Below are 16,436 nucleotides of genomic sequence, written 5' to 3'. Positions count from 1 at the left end.
CTGAGACCCTCCGAAATCTGAACGGATTTTGTTCCTGAGTGAAGGCAAAGGAGAGAGGGAACAAGAATAAAATATTTTGACCAGTAATCTTCTACAGCAGGAAGGTCTTGGCCTGTGTGTTATTAACTGGCACCCCAGTGGTACTGAGAATTAATGCTTTACTCTAGTGTGGTACCTTAACTCTCAGTGTGCAGAGCACTTTGTGAAGGTTAATTAGTTTTCACAACCCCCATGGGAGGCTGGCAGGGTAAGTTATTGCTAACTATGTCTGACCTTCCAGTTAATTCCCTGTAAACTGTAAAGGCCTCTCAGAACCCAATCCTACACTTCATGAGGCTCATTGTTCCCCACCCCCACTGTACTGCCGGTGGCCAAGGCCAGGCAGGCCCACTTTGGATTCGGGCAGACGGTAGAAGAACTGAGGAGCCGGAAAGCGGTCAGCCAGTCCTGTTTAATACATTCTCACAACGGTGGACAAGCAAACAGGCAGGGGAAAATTGCTTCTCAGGCAAAAGAACAGGAAAATGGCCCCTCACGGTGGCAATTCACAATCCACAGTCCATGCAGAGGGCAAACACTCATAGCCTTATACAGACTATACGCATGCGGCAGTGCCTCGGGCTCACATACTAATCAGGCAAAGTACAAGCGAGCAAGCCTAACACAGCTGTTTTCCCCACATTCCGCCCCTTTAGGGTTGCTTTCCTCTCAATCTATGCAGCAGGTACCTTCCGTAATGACCCCTGTGAAAGGAGTGAGGTACATTACCTAAACAAAGACTACAGCAACAGCACAAGTTGTACAATAATCACAATAATTGTACAATAATTCACAATGTCTCCTTGAGCACCGCCCAAAGTGTTAACTAGACTCCCACCTCCAGCCCCCTACCCCACGGTCGGTGGAAGGGCCTATAGTCCGGGGCTATGTCCACTGAAGAAAGTGTCCTTGGTGCGTGTAATGCTGGTGGCCGAGGCCAGGCAGGCTCACATTGGATTCGGGCAGACGGTAAAGAAACTGCGGAGCCAGAAAGGGTTGGGCCATTCCATTTAATCAAGTCTCACAATGGTGGACAAGCACACAGGCAGGGGAAACTGCCTCTCAGGCCAACAAACAGCAAGATGGCCCCTCACAGTGGTGGGCGGGCAATCCGTGCATCCACACTCCCCTGAGTGCAAGCACCCATAGACGTATATAGGCCACATACACGTGGGGCTGCCATGTGCTCATGCTCTAATCAGGCAAAGAGCTTGCAGCCGGTAAACCAGCAAGCAAGCCTAACACAGCTGCCCCATATTACACCCCTTTCAGGTTGCTTGCTTCACAATCTACATGACAGGGAACAGAGATTACAGCAACAGCAAAAAGTATACAATAATTACAGTAATTGGCCCTGGCTGGTTGGCTCAGTGGTAGAGCATCGGCCTGGTGTGCAGAGGTCCCGGGTTCGATTCCCAGCCAGGGCATACAGGGGAAGTGCTCATCTGCTTCTCCACCCCTCCCCCTCTCCTTCCTCTCTGTCTCTCTCTTCCCCTCCCGCAGCCAAGGCTCCATTGGAGCAAAGATGGCCCGGGCGCTGGGGATGGCTCCTTGGCCTCTGCCCCAGGCACTAGAGTGGCTCTGGTCGCGACAGAGCGACCCCCCGGAGGGGCAGAGCATCGCCCCCTGGTGGGCAGAGCGTCGCCCCCTGGTGGGCGTGCCGGGTGGATCCTGGTCAGGCGCATGCGGGAGTCTGTCTGACTGTCTCTCCCTGTTTCTAGCTTCAGAAAAATACAAATAATTACAGAAATTACAAAGATGCCCTTCACAATGTCTCCCTGAGCACTTTGGCCAGGGTGTTACCTGGAGGCCCATCTCTAACTCCCTACCCCATGGTATGTAGGAGGGCCTGTATAGTCCAGGGCTGTGTCCATGGAAACTGTAAAGTGTCCCGGGTGCACCTCTGCAACTGGATGAGAACCAGCGCAGCAGGGCCTCCACCAGTGCCAGGCCAGCCCCCCCATCAGGGTCTCTCATAGTACTGTCCACAGGTGATGTCCATCCCTCAAGGGAGCCAGTGCCCCTTCTGGTCACAGCCCAGAATCAGTCCATGATAGACAGCCCAGCTGTCGGTGCAAATCACCAAGGTGAAGGCCCATTACAGGCAACTAGCCACACAGCTGTTTATTAACAGGCCTCAGCACCTTTCCATAGCATGTTATCTATTGCCACAAGCCCCATTCAAACCCCTCAACTAGCTCACAGGGCCTGGCGGGGTCAAACACATTGAAGGTCTGTGTCACCTTAATAGTTCTCTTAGCTGCTACTGCTGTTAAAAAAAACAAACAAACAAACAAAAAAAAAACACCTATTGCCTTATAATGCCAACACCTGCTGCACATTAGAAGGGGACCAATGGATGGCCAATTTCACATGTGGCCTCTGGCCCCCACCCCTCCCTGTCAATGGGTCCCTCGCCCTTCCCCCATTCAAACTGGAACAATGGGTCTTGGGGACCTTATAACCTGAACACCAGCCATTTTCCTGGCAGATGCCTGGGCCACCCGCTTCCCTGGCTTTTTCAGCGACTGAAATCTCTTTTCTAACTCAAGCTGCCGCCAAAGCTCCAATACGCCTTTATTAGGCTTGCCATCTAATTTCTCTCTATCTGCCTTGGCCACAATCAAATCTACCCATATCTGTGTCTGGGTAACCTTCACGGGCCCTTCCCTCTTGTTAGTTGGAGGGTAACACGGGCAGCAGCCCTCACAGCCGTATGATTCTGTGCTGCCTCCCCTCCCCCAAATATGCCACTGTCTGTGTAACCACATTGATGTGCTGCCCCACATAGAGGCTCAATGACCAAAAAAAGGCTGACAGGGTGCTACAGAGAATAAGGTTCCTCATCCCTGCTGTAAACACTTCCTCACCTGGCCCACAGGACCTCAAGTTGAAAGCAGCATTCTTCATACCTAGATCCCGAAGGACCTGGGGCAGCTCACTATAGGATTACCATTGACCCACTGCCTCCAGCAAGTCCCCAGCATTCTGCCAGACTGTATGAGTGGCAGCCATCACCCATTCTAATAGGGTCTGGTTTCCTGGATTGTCATGGCAGTTCTGAAGATGCTGCCTCGAGGACGAGTGCAGGGTGATGGTGGCCAATTTCTCCACCTCTCTTCCAGAGAGCATGATGCCATCCACCCCCTAGGTCCCTCAGCTGCAGCAACCCAGCTGCCAGGCACTTGGTGGGTTTCTGCCTGAATTTTTCCCCCAACTCTATCAGCTCTCCCTGGGTGTAGGGCTGGACCACAGAGTGCTCCTCTACCATGGAGGCAGTTGTGCCGCCCCTGAGGCACTCTTGGCTGCTGGGTTTTTACCTTCTGGGTGACCACTGGCTCTGAGTCTGCCAATGGAGTTTCAGCCCAAACCTCCTCCTCAGAAGAGTTGCAAGCGACTACAACCACTGACTCAGAGCCACTTTGCTGGCACGGATGCTGTTCCTTCTTTAGCGCCGACTTTGGCTCCTGCAGCTGCCGGCTCTCAGCCTGAAGCTGAAGCTTGAGGTCTTGAACCCACAGTTGTTTCTCTAACGACTGTCATTGTCAACATCCAGCTTCTAGGGAAAATTGCAGCTTGTGAACCTGTAATTCCTCCTCCAGAGACCATTTTAGTTCCAGGCACTGTTGGTGCTCAGCCTGCATCTCACACTGAAGCTCTCAAACCCAGTTGGCCTCCTTCTCCAGAGCTCATTCCAGTTCACACTGTGGCTGGTTCTCAACCTGCAACCTGACCTGAAGTTCTCAAATCTACAACTCTTTTTCCAATGACCATTCCAGCTCATATCATTGTTGCAGCTCATCGTGGAGCCTTTGACCTTGGGTAGCCTCTTGCCCAGAGCTCTTGGTTTCTTCTCGCAGGGCTGTAAATAACATCCAGCCTGTGGCCCCCAAAAGGACAGCCATGGGAAATCATACACTGGAGAAAAATGACCACTCCTCTACCCCACCCTTCAAATATGTTGGCAGCTCCATATACCAATCTGATCTGAATCCTGCCCACTATGCCAGATGTAATGCTGGTGATTGAAGCCAGGCAGGTTCACACTGGATTTGGGCAGACAATAGAGGAACTGCGGAGCCAGAAAGCGGTGGACCATTCCCATTTAATGCATCTTGCAATGGCAGATGAGCAAACAGGCAGGGGGAAACTGCTTCTCATGCAAACAAACAGCAGAAATGGCCCCTCAGGGTGAGGGTGTTATATTGAGTGAGACACTTGAATCCATATTAGTACAATAAACTTAAAAAAAAAAGTAAAACATAAGTTTTTTAAAAAAGTGGCCCCTCCTGGTGGCGGGCAGGCAATCCGTGCTGAGGAGAAGCACCCCATAGCCTTACATAGGCTAGAGACACATGGCGCTGCCATTTGCTCATATACGAATCAGGCAAAGTACAAGCGAGCAAGCCTAACACAGCTGTTTTCCCAACACCTACCCTTTTCCCACAAATCCCAGCCTTCAGTCTCCACCACCACACGTGTGTGCGTACACACACACACACATACAAGCACAGACACTTATGCTCCCCCTTTAAAGGGTGGGGCATCTGCCATCGACACACTGGGCGACATTTCATTCTCTGAGCTGGACCTGAGCTTTTCGTACTGGACTTCAGGAGGACTCCTTCTTTCAGATTCCTCACCGTCCCTGTGGCATCCTCTGTTCATAATTGTTGCTCTTTCCCTTCACTGTTAAGCATCTCCCTTTCTTGGACCCAGCCTTTTTAACCGTTTCCCCTGACAACCCTGCCATCCTTCCTGCCACCAGAGCAGGCAGCTTTCTCCACCGCCCTCCGTGTGGGGCTCTGTGGTCACAGAACCACAGTCAGCTGGAGCCCAGCGTGGTGGGGGGCGCCTGCCTGTTTCCCCCCCGTGCCACTTTGGCATTGGACTTGGGATTTGTAGGAGCTACATCCCTGGTGTTCAGAGACCATTCCATAAGTCTACATTATTTTGCCTAAATTGTTGCTTTGGGGAAGGCCTAATCAATACTTTTTAATGTTGTTAATGATGTTATAGACCTCTTTCCACATCTACTCTTCTCTCCTGAGCCCCCATCCCCTCGTCTTCTGTTCCCTAATGCCTCTCCATTCCAGCACACGTCTTCACACCCATATACCATATTCCTGCACGGTTTCCCTGTAGCTTCTACTTGCTCCTTGGATGAACTCTGAAGGAATTATAGAGTACCAACTCTGAAAATGGGGTCCACAGGCCCCTGGAGAATCCGAGAACTCATTTAATTAGAACTGATTAAATGTAGTCTCCTGCTACCCTTCATGTTAGGCACTCCCACATGCATATTCCTATTTAATCTTCACAACCCATTTCTAAAGTAGATCTTACTATCTGATTTTTCAGATACAGATAACCTCAGGCTCACTGAGGTAATATGATTTATCCAAGACTCAAAAGTTTATAAATGCCAGAACCAAGATTTGGACTGAGGCCTTTTAACTCTGGGTCTGATGAGCTCTGACCCAACCATAGCTGTCAGCAGGGTGGTTATGACCTAGATCATCCTGGAATATGTTAGAGGAGCCATCCAGCATCACAGTGGAAGGAGAGGATAAATATTAGTACTTATGATTATTATTTACTCTGGCTGGCTCCTTCACAAACTTGTCCTTCTATCCCTCTCAGGAATCATGTATTTTTTTCTTTCCTTTTTTCCCCCCATCTATTCTCTATCTCCTCTTCCACTTATACCTCAAAATAACTAGGCATAGATAGCAAACAATGAAATAATTAAACACTGCCCTGGATGTGGGCAGGGATGTTTGAGAATAGCTAATAGAAGACAGATTTGATATTAATGCCCACATTTATTAATTAGTAGCTCATAGAACTGTATTATTGTCCTTGTCTTCTTCAAAAATTTTACCAATGGCATAAATAAAGGGAGATAAAGGGGAATATTTTGTAGTGTAAGTTCCATCCATAAAGAAAATTCAACAGATGTAAACCTTTATGCACCAAACAACATAGCAGCAAAAATATAGATCAGATACTTTTAGAAAAACAAAGGAAATCTGATTAAAAACAAGATGTAAGAAGAATTTTAGAAAACTTTAGCAAACATCTCAAATTTGACACATTAGTCAGGCAAAAAGTACTTTGAACATATATAGTATTTGAAACCATCAACCAGCAGGCTTAATTTAAAAGATGAATGTAGAGTGTGTGCCCTATAATAAAATACATTCTTCTCATAAAACTTATATAAAATTGATACCATTTTTAGTTACAAGGGAAAAGTTAATAGATTCCAAAAAGTAAATTCCTTACCAGTATATTTTATTGTAATACAATAAAACTGGAAGCCAATAGTTTATATGTTTTTTAAAAAACAGCCCTCTAAATAACTCTCAGATAAAAGAAGTAATCAAAACATTATAGATTATTTAGTTTACATTAGTATTGAAACTTTTTGATATCAACAAAACTTGGAGGTCACTGAGTACATTGAACAACCTCTTGGGGTGCATTAAGACAGTGACAGGCTGGAAATATGAACTGAATCTAAGAAACATGACATCAAATTACACTTGAGATTTCCCCAAAATCCACAAAGCCCACGGCAGAAGCACAAAGTGAGAGAGATGTGATTCAGTAACACCATCTTTAAACCAAAAACAATCACAGAGCCATAAAGCTTAGAGTTCTTAGTTGACAGATGGGTTCAGCATTCGACTAGGATGTGGCCACCTAAAAGTCATGTGATGTTAGGTTGCATGAATAGATAGGCGGTATCTAGAATAAGAGAAGCAGTAGTCCATCTCTGATCTACATTGACCAGACTTCATACACAGGACATTCAGTTTGGTGGCTCCATGACTTGAGAAAGCTCAGTTAGAACTCATTTTGAAAGAAGTAAAGGCAATGGTGAGGGGACTTGCAAAGAAAGAGAAAGAAAGAAAGAAAGAAAGAAAGAAAGAAAGAAAGAAAGAAAGAAAGAAAGAAAGAAAGAAAGAAAGAAAGAAAAGAAAGAAAGAAAAGGAAGGGAGGGAGGGAGGGAGGGAGGGAGGGAGGGAGGGAGGGAGGGAGGAAAGAAAGAAAGAAAGAAAGAAAGAAAGAAAGAAAGAAAGAAAGAAAGAAAGAAAGAAAGAAAGAAAGAAAGAAAGAAAGAAAGAAAGAAAGAAAGAAAGAAAGAAAGAAAGAAAGAAAGAAAGAAAGAAAGAAAAATACTCCATGTGAAGCATGGTTAGAAGAAGCAGTATAGCCTGAACCCAGAGCTACTCCTTAAAGTCTTAATGCTGTTTCAAATATATAAAAGGTTTTTACAGGGAGGAAGGATACAGTCATAGAAAGACATAATTCTATGAGCCAGAATATTCCAAAAATGAAAGCGTTGCTTAGAGATCCAGCAAGTTCCTTGTCACTAGAGGTAGTCTAACATAGCTTGAGTAAATATATGGTAGGGTTATTGTGGCAAGGATTTTAACACTGGAAAAATAAGTGGTTGGATCAGGCAGCCTTCAAACCCTGAAATTCCTCAGTTCCCCTGGAATCCAGTGTTCCCCCCAAATGGTCAGCACTTTTAAATTAAATGTCTGAGAGTTTATAACCTCATCAAGACAGCACAAACCCAAACATAAACAGTTGTTCAGTACTTTAAAATTAAATGTCATATAAGGATACATGGTGTCTCAAGTGTTCAGAGAAAGTGTCAGTGAGGGTTGGAATAGATGGGGAAATCCTCATGGAGAAGACCTCCCAAGTCTGTGTGTGTATCAGGCAAGAAGAGTGGTTTTAGAAATTGTGACAACAAAAATGTATATAATAAGCAAACATAAACGGTTACCTTTTCCTTTGGTGGCAGAATATGGTGTGCCTGGCTGAGACACTACACCGTGAGCACACATCTTTTTAGATGTCCCTCACCACTGTTGTCCCCACAACTCCCTGCAGATGCACGCTTGGGCTCTGCATCTCTCTCTCTCTCTCTCTCTCTCTCTCTCTCTCTCTCTCTCTCTCACACACACACACACACACACACACACACACACACACACACACAGCCTTGTCTCTAAGGGACTGGGCTGACAGCAGTTTTTATTGACTGAGCTTTCTGTTCTTCATCTTCCTGATTGCCTCTGACCCTTTTCAAACCCAGCAGTCCTTTTGTCCTTAAAACTAAGACCATCTTTCCCTTGGGGGAAATGCTGGTCCAGCCTCAGATCATAATTACCATAATAAATAATCCCTACCTTTCTTTAGGGCTTTGTAGTTCTAAAACCTTCTCACTTGTTTGTCATTCATCACGACAATACTGAGAGGAAAGCAAAGCAGGTGCTACCCTGGGATCTAAGGTCAGAGCCCTTTCCCAAGGTCACAGGGAGGAAATGAATTGGCTCTGGGATCAGCCCCCAGGGCTCTGAGTCCTGAGCTGGCTTCTTGTGTCTGGTTCAGGTTGATCATGAGTCAGGGCTCAACCTCGAAAGTCATTCAGGCCTGGGCAGTCTCCCGGGAGGCCAGTTTTATTCCAGTGCATTTCCAAAGGCTTGGTTCCCTGTATAAGTCTGTTTGGGCCCAGGATCACTGATGCCCACCTGGATTCCCAGTGCTTCTTTGCGGTGGACTCAGCCCTTGTGAGGGAGGGCTGGGAGCACACACCTATCAGAGGTTCCGTCTGCCTTCCCTCCAGTTGTTTTTTTTAGCACTGTACAACATTCCTTCATGACTAGCTCACTGACATGTGAGCATAAAAAACACAGAGGTTATTAATTTAATTAAATAAAGCTTAGAGCAAAGTTAATGTAACACATTTAATGATAGTATAGAATTAGTGCTCTGCATGGTTTTTAGGCATAAATGGTAATAGTTTATATGAATGACTGTAATTAGTATTGCTTAAACAGAGTCAAATCAATTTTTTACTTCCTCTCATCTTCCTTTATTAGTTCTCCAGGATTTACATAGTTGGAATTGCTGTCTAAACTTTTCCTTGACATAGGCACAGAAAGATAATTCCACGGACCACAAGAAAACCATTCTTCTTCCTGCAAGTTCTTTCAAACTGTATTTATTTCTGTCCCTGAGATGTTTCTGTTAAACAGCAGGTACCTTTGCTCCTTATTGCTAAGATTTTCTTGTAATTGTTATGGGCTAGCTAAGAACAAAAGTAACGATCCAAAACATCTGTCATTTACCAAGAACAGATTTCTTATTCTTAACCAAAAAGATACTTGTTACACCCAGGATGTCAAATACAATGGTACGCACAGGGCTCCAGCTCATGGAAGGCTTGGAGAGCTGTCACGTTTTGCTGAGCACATCCTGGGGCTTTGCCATAGTCACTCAAAGTCAGACTTCTGGTCTTGGAGGGACAGGTAAGAAAGGGAACTCAGAGGGTGGTGCTGGATATGAGTGACCTTGACCATGGAGACTCACACCGGTTTCTTTGTCTGAGTCAGTTTTGTGGTTTCTGTAGAATTGGAAGGATGCCAATCAAAACGGCTCCTTAGTCATTGCTCAGTCCGTGCACGTGGTGTAAATGTTCCCAGACATGTAGCACGTGGCTGTGGTGCAGCCATGGGCAGCTGGGACAGCCGGCACTAAATTAAAGTCCCAAGTGGACATAAGGAAGTAGGGGTTAAAATGATGGAAGGTTCAGGGCAATAGTGAACCAGGGCTGTTTCTTCAATTATTAAAGTCTCCTAACTTGAACCAAGGACACAGTGGGCTTGCCGTCATTTGAGTTTGAAATAACTGTAAGAATGAGACAGCACTCGAACGCCAGGTGTGCAGGCTTTATTAAAGGAGAAAGACCTGCCGGGACACTTTTCTGGGAGAAGGGCACCGGTACAGACTAAGGGGCGAATTTTACAGGGAGAGCCTGAGGAGATACTGAGTCAGAAGTTCTGGTATGTTCCCTTCTGCAGTTTTACGGTTTTGGCTTCCTGGAATGCTCCACCTTGGGGTGGTTGACCAGCTTCCTGGAACTTTTCTGCCTCAGGGGCGATTTTCCAGTAAGTAAGGGTGAGGTCAGGCAGCCAGGTGGAACAACCAAAGGGCAGTTGGAATTTCTGGTAAGTTCATGTATCTATCCATGACAAGTGCCAAAATGTACAGGATGTGTGTATTACATGCTCAAAACAGACCTTGAGATCCATGACATAAGCCTGTTCATTGAAGCCTGGAGTTCCTTTAATAGGAGAGAAAGAGGGCAGTGAGGGGCAGAGAGGGGGCCGTTCACTGCGGATCAGAGGAAACGTATGAAAACGCAGTCCCCTGGGAATGTTAGTCCTTGGTGTGATAACTCCAGTCTCAGTTCAAATGCTAATACCTTATCCTTTCGGTTTAAATTTGGGGGGCATTTGAGGAAGGCTCTATTACTGGGAGAGAATAAGGAAACAACCCCAGGGTGACCCACAAATACCGTCCCACAGTCCCTTTTGTCTTTATCTCTGTGTAGGAGCCAGGTACCATGAACTTCCTGTCTTGTGGGGCTCTTCTGAGTAGGGAGAGGATGCAGATAGTGAGGATGAGGCCATCTCATTATATGGATAACTCTAGCCTTTAACCAGCCTCTCCCCTCTCATACTGTCTGCCTGTGGCCCTGTCCCTAAAGGGCATGAGCACTTAGACAGGTATGCCCTTCCTTTGCAGGGGGTGTAGTGGTGGTAGTGGTCATTATCATGCAGTCTTTTTAGATCTTATGAGAAATGTGTATCACACAAACTGGCACACGATGTTAGGAGAGCCCTTTCTGCTTGTGCTGATGTAGTCAGGTAGACAGAATGTGTCCAAAGTGAGAATGCAATAGACCAAGAAGCCAAACAGGAGAGAAGCCCACACGACTTTAAAGGGTTCCCAGGTATAGGGTCAGTGGGCAGGCGGGAGGGTGAGTGTAGCAGAGACCAGGGTCCTTGGTGTTGAAATACACTGGCGGGAAGGAAGAGGGAACCAGAAAGGAACACGTGCACGGCCGGGAGTGCTGGCTGGGAGCCCGGAGGAGGACAGGGTCCTGTGGCCTCTGTGGTCAGCTGACCCTGAGGACCTGATCCTGCAGCTCTGGCTGACCTGACTTACACAGTGTCACCCTACCACCCACAACTCCAGACAGGGTTCTGGTGCCCTAACTGCAGGACGTGCTTCTGTGGGATAAAGGAATTTCAGTGTAGACCTCGTCAGACTCTCCTTTTGCCATCTCTGCAGGAAAATCGCTGCTTATGATGAAGAAATCCAGCATCTTTATGAGGAGATGGAACAGCAAATCAAAAGTGAGAAGGAGCAGTTTCTCCTGAAAGTAAGAGTCCCCTCCCAGGGCTCGGCTCTGTGGGCCAGTTCATCGCGCCCTCTCTGTCTCCCCAGTGCAGTGCTTCACCCATGGCACTATCAACTCCCATTCTCTTCTTGACTGATTTATTTCAAGGCATTTGTCATGGCAAACATAGCATATAATGTACTTGTTTATTGTTACTGTTTGTGGTCTGTCTTCTACTAAAATGTCAGCTCCATAAGAGCAGGAGTCTTTGACTTTTACTTACTAATGCATCCTCGGCACCTTGATCATGCCCAGAACATGGTAGGTACTCAGTTGTTCATTGACTGATTGAATGAAACAGTGAATGGACAAATGAACAAAAGGATAAAAGTGCATGCTTTACCAGTGAAAAGACTGGATCCGTCGCTGACTGGTCTCTAGACCCATACAGTAGGCCCACCCAAATGCACCAGCCCCTTCCACTCCCTAAGGGGCCATCCTTAGAGCTGATATATCCCACCCTTTCCCCTTAGACACCTAGAAAATTTAATACCGAAGACAAATCAAATCCCACCTCTTTCAGCTACCATGGGAGAAAATTTAAAACCCACACTTCCTATTCCTAGCCTGGCACTTAGCCTCCTACTAGGCCTCGCTGTTTATGTTAAGTGGTCAGAACTGGTAAAATCATCCCCTTTGCCAAACTAAGCTAAGCAGATCTGTATTCATGAAACCAAGCCACAGGAAACTCTCTATGATCCATTTTTGGATTATACACTTGGGTTCTCAGCAGAAAAGCCTTTGACCTTGAACAGTGGCCTCTTGTTTTAGTTTGGGCTGCTATTACAAAAATACCATAAGCTGGTTGGCTTACAAACAACAAACATTCATTTCTCACCATCCTGGAGGTCTAAGATCAGGGCATCAGATGGTCAGGTTGTGGTGAGAGTCCTCTTCTGGGCTGCAGACTGCCAACTATTTGTATCCCCATGTGGCCAGCGGGGAAGCAGGCTCTCCAGTCTTTTATAAGAGTGCTAATCACCTCCCAAAGGCCGCACCTTGGGGGTTGAACACCAGCATATATATTTTGGGGAGCACAGCACAGAGACCACAGTGTCCCCGGCCACTCAGCAGGGAGCCTCGCTGTCAGCACAGCCTCCTTTCTCTCCCACTTAATGCAGGTTGGTTTGCATCACTTGTTAATTGCATACAGCTTCATTTATTATCACAAAAGTCATTCCAACAGAGAGGCAGTCTGGATGCCTTCCAGAAAAGCCAGTCATGTTCTTCACCTAGAGCCCTCTGGAGACTTGTCAGTGTTTCCAGACTCCCCCCCACGCCACCCCACATTCTGTTTCAGAGTTTTAAACTAGCTGGCTGCCCCCCAGCCTTCTGCAGAGTGAATACAGCCGACAGCACTCACACGGCCCTCACCTGCAGACCCTGAAGTAGTCTTCTGAGAACCGCAGCCCCCACCCCCACAGTAGAAGAGTCACTGCCTTTACCCAAGTGATCTGCTGCACAGAGGGGCTGCACTCTGGGGCGTGTGCCCTCTGCCTGGTCTGTGACAACACAGATCAAAGGTCCCAGCTAAAGAAAAGGGCTTGCATGCTTCCAGAAGCAAAAGGTAGACCGACACATGGGGTTTGAGACTGGGAAGAGGTCGGAGGAAAACATTCAAGGACAAATTAATACCTCAGAAGGTGACCCAACCACCCTGCACCTCACCTGGCTACCCCCTGCTGCTCCCTGCTTCTCCCTTCTTAATACCAAACGCCTTTCAGGCTCAGTGCTTAGATTTATGGTTTTTGCATAAACATGGAAACTGTTAGAATGCGCTTTGCCATGCTACTAGGACTTTGGGTACACAGGCTTTTGCCTGACCACAAGGTAAAGACAGCAATGTGACAGTTTATGACAGCATGCAAAAAGCTGGACCCTCTGCCCAGGGTTTGGATTCTGGCTGTATGTTTGGTGGTTTGTTTGACCACGAGGGAACAATCAGTCACTTGCACAGTCTGGCTTCAGGTTGAGGTGACAGAACCCTCAGAGCTCTGTGCTGGCAGGGGCAGTAGGACACCCCACAGGCCCGTCGTGGGGACAGTGGCATCAGCATGGGAATTCTGGGCTGCTTGTCCCCTGCACTGCCCATGGGGCACCTGCTCGGTGAGCAGCAGACAAGTTAAAAAAGGTTCTTTGTAACCATCAAATGTGGTGGCAATGGAACCAGTCATAGACTTTCCCCGAGCTGCAGTTAGCTGCCTGAAGATGGACAGAGCAACCACGCGGGGTCGGCAGACAGTGAGCCCAGGGGATATGCGGAATCTTTGAAGGGGGTGTGTGAAGGCCTCTGCCCGAGACTGGCTGTCGCCCCCTCTGCTGCCGCACCGGCATGCCCAGCCTGCTGCCCAGATGGGGCTGCCCCCCTTGGCAAGGCTCTGTACCACGTGATGGGGACCCTGGGGCTCCTGTAGTGAGTTACATGCGGTTATGATGGTTTCTTCTTCTCCTACATGGTGTTTACCTCTGTTGTAATGGCAAGCAAGTGGAGGGCTCTATGTGGCATGGGTATTTTTGCTTCTGTTCTATGAACAAAGACACCATGATCTAGAAAAATGAAGTGAGTTTATGAGCAATGCCAGGGCTGGAACCCAACTCTCCTGACGCCCAGCTTGGGGCCCTCCCCTGTGCCAGGCTCTGATAGGAGCATCAGCAATCCTGACAACCTGCACACTTCTCTCTTTACTCCCCAATCAGGCCCCTGCGTGCCTGCACGATCAGGGACTCCACATCCCTGAGTGGGGAGGGGAGGGGCCCCTCAGCATCGGGCAGATACATCAGGAGAACTGGGACACCTCAGTCACAGCAGGGTAACAGTGGGGACCTAGATCCACAAGAAGTGATGCCCGGTGTTTCCAGAGCGACAGCCATTTAAGGGATCAAGTGACAAGGCCCAAAGTGGAACAGCGTATCCAAGTAGGAAGGATAATCTACCCCCCAAGTTACAGATGAGGAGACCGAGCCTGAGATTTGAGCTCCAGCCCCTGTTCTCTTCTCCCTGTTCAGAACTCCTCCACTTACTGACACTGCTTCTTTTTTGGGGGTAGGGGGTGCATGGTCACCAGTCAGGCCTCATGAGCACTTGCACTCTCTCGGTCTCAATGGGCCATACCAACTGGCAGGCCGGTTACCAAAGCCCTGGAATGTTGTGGCGAAGGCCCCAAGTCCAAAAGGACGGGAGGGCCTGGCTGCTGAGCAGGTTCAAGGCGTGGGCGTGGTGGGGGGGGGGATCTCCATCCCGGGTGCTTTCGGCCTCTCACGCCCCTCTCTCTGGTTTGGCAGGACACGGAGAGGTTTCAGGCCCGCAGTCAGGAGCTGGAGCGGAAGCTGCTGTCTAAGGAGCAGGAGCTGGAGCAGCTGGTCCGGAAGCAGAAGCGGGTATGCCTCATCACTGTCCCCGGGCACCTGGCATCTCCTCTTCTCCAGCTCGTGCCCGCCTTCTCTGCCATTCACTGGAGGACTTCTCTCTCTCTCTTTTTTTTTTAATCTGAGAAGAACCATTCAGTGGTACAAAGATCACCATTGAAATCATAGATGATCTCTAGATAAAGCCTTTACTTCTCCAGTGTGAGAAATTGCTAAGAATTCTCCCTTGAAGTATCCGCAGACCTTGTGGTATAATGGTGCCCAGGAGCCACCCGAATGCCAAAATGTTCATTTGTCTCCCACGTGCCGTAAAAGAGAAGAGGGGGCATGCAGAGGTACCAGGGGTACTTTGGGGCAGGCTACAGGCAGTCATGTCTTCCCCCCAGGATGGCCGTGGGGGCCTCCAGCTGGAAGAGGCTGTCCAAAGTCAAACTTTCCCTCCCCATCTTCACATGGAAATGGGGCATCAGCCTCCTTTGTTTTGGATGCAGACACCAGATGCCCTCTGATGCACCAGAGCCCCCAGCCTGCCTGCTTGGGGCTGCACTATGCAGGGCAGTGTCCACCCACTATAGCTGAGAACACCTGGCTGATGACCCCAAGAAGACTGATTACCTTGGCACCCCTCAGGCTCATGGCTTCCTCTCCAAAGCGAGGGCTCATGGGGGAGAGAGGCCAGATCGCCACTTGTCCTCCCGGTTTGTTTTGTCTTAGGCTGGAAGGCATCCAGTCCTAGACAGACCCAGATGCATTGCTTCTGTTTAAATAGAGAGTGCTGTTTTTAGCAACACATTAGAATATGCTCAAAGACGCCCCATGCTAAGGCTAGAGACTGCTCCCCTCCTGCTGCTACCCAATCTATGGGTTTGGGTTTCTTTATTCAGCAGCAAGGTGATTTCAACTCCAGGAACTACCAGCTGCCTCTCCAGTCCCCTTCCACAGCCATACCTTGCTTCTCCTCCTCTTTCCTCTCCTTACTATTATGCATGAAGTCCTTACCAATTAGATTTATCCCTCACATGAATGATTGCCACTCGATTTAATTACTACATGCTTACCTGATTACACAGGAACCTCTTGAGAGTCAGACAGAATTCTTCATTGTTTCTTCCTCCTCCCCTTACTGGCCACATTCATTAAACTAAATTTATTATAATACATTTGCCTTGGTTTGATGCTTCCTAGTGAGAGGGTTGGAAGCTCTGCAAAGCATAATCACCAGCCGAAAAGAGCTGGAGTTATACAAATGCAGGTTTTTAGTTGCTTCAGGAGCATGAGAAACAGTATATGTTTGGTTTGACCTGTTTTAGCTATTTCTTATGAATTCTTGGGGCTTCTGGCTACCATACAAAGCTTCTATAGATTAAAGGAGTTGAACTTTTGTAGCTGAGAGAAGGAAAGGTAATAGATTTATTCTCAGTATTCAAAATGAAGAAAGATGTTTTATGAGGATGCTCCTTAGCCATTTTCTATTCCATTGATGGACAAGGAAAAGAAATTGGCTTCAAGGACAAGAGGAAGGATTTACATAGATCTCAAGGCTGTTGATGAGATGACCATTGTTGAGGCCATTGATGAGGTGACGATGGTTGTCATCACTGAGATGAGAGACGTGGATGGATGTGGAATTTCCTTTCCTAGGAGCCCTGGGGTGGCAGGGGAGAGACCAGGTGTGCCCTGGAAGCTCCTCCTGCCTCCTGATGTGTCTATGTGCGAAAGAAGGGACAGGACAAAGCTTACAGAGGCTTGAGGGCAGTGAGGG

The 16,436-nt window shown here is 47.8% G+C and overlaps 1 protein-coding gene across 3 annotated transcripts in view; it reads left to right on the top strand.

The window, feature by feature from the left end:
* CRACR2A (calcium release activated channel regulator 2A) overlaps nt 1–16,436 on the top strand; it is a 147,121-nt gene that overhangs the window by 86,856 nt on the left and 43,829 nt on the right. For all 3 annotated transcript variants that reach the window (XM_066368601.1, XM_066368603.1, XM_066368602.1), the window contains 2 exons: nt 11,200–11,290; nt 14,591–14,686. In XM_066368601.1, the coding sequence (XP_066224698.1) occupies nt 11,200–11,290; nt 14,591–14,686 (187 nt within the window). The remainder of the gene's footprint in view (nt 1–11,199; nt 11,291–14,590; nt 14,687–16,436) is intronic.

Source organism: Saccopteryx leptura, chromosome 2 (assembly GCF_036850995.1).
Source record: "Saccopteryx leptura isolate mSacLep1 chromosome 2, mSacLep1_pri_phased_curated, whole genome shotgun sequence".
Taxonomy (NCBI): domain Eukaryota; kingdom Metazoa; phylum Chordata; class Mammalia; order Chiroptera; family Emballonuridae; genus Saccopteryx; species Saccopteryx leptura.
This window is presented reverse-complemented; position numbering and strand designations above follow the sequence as displayed.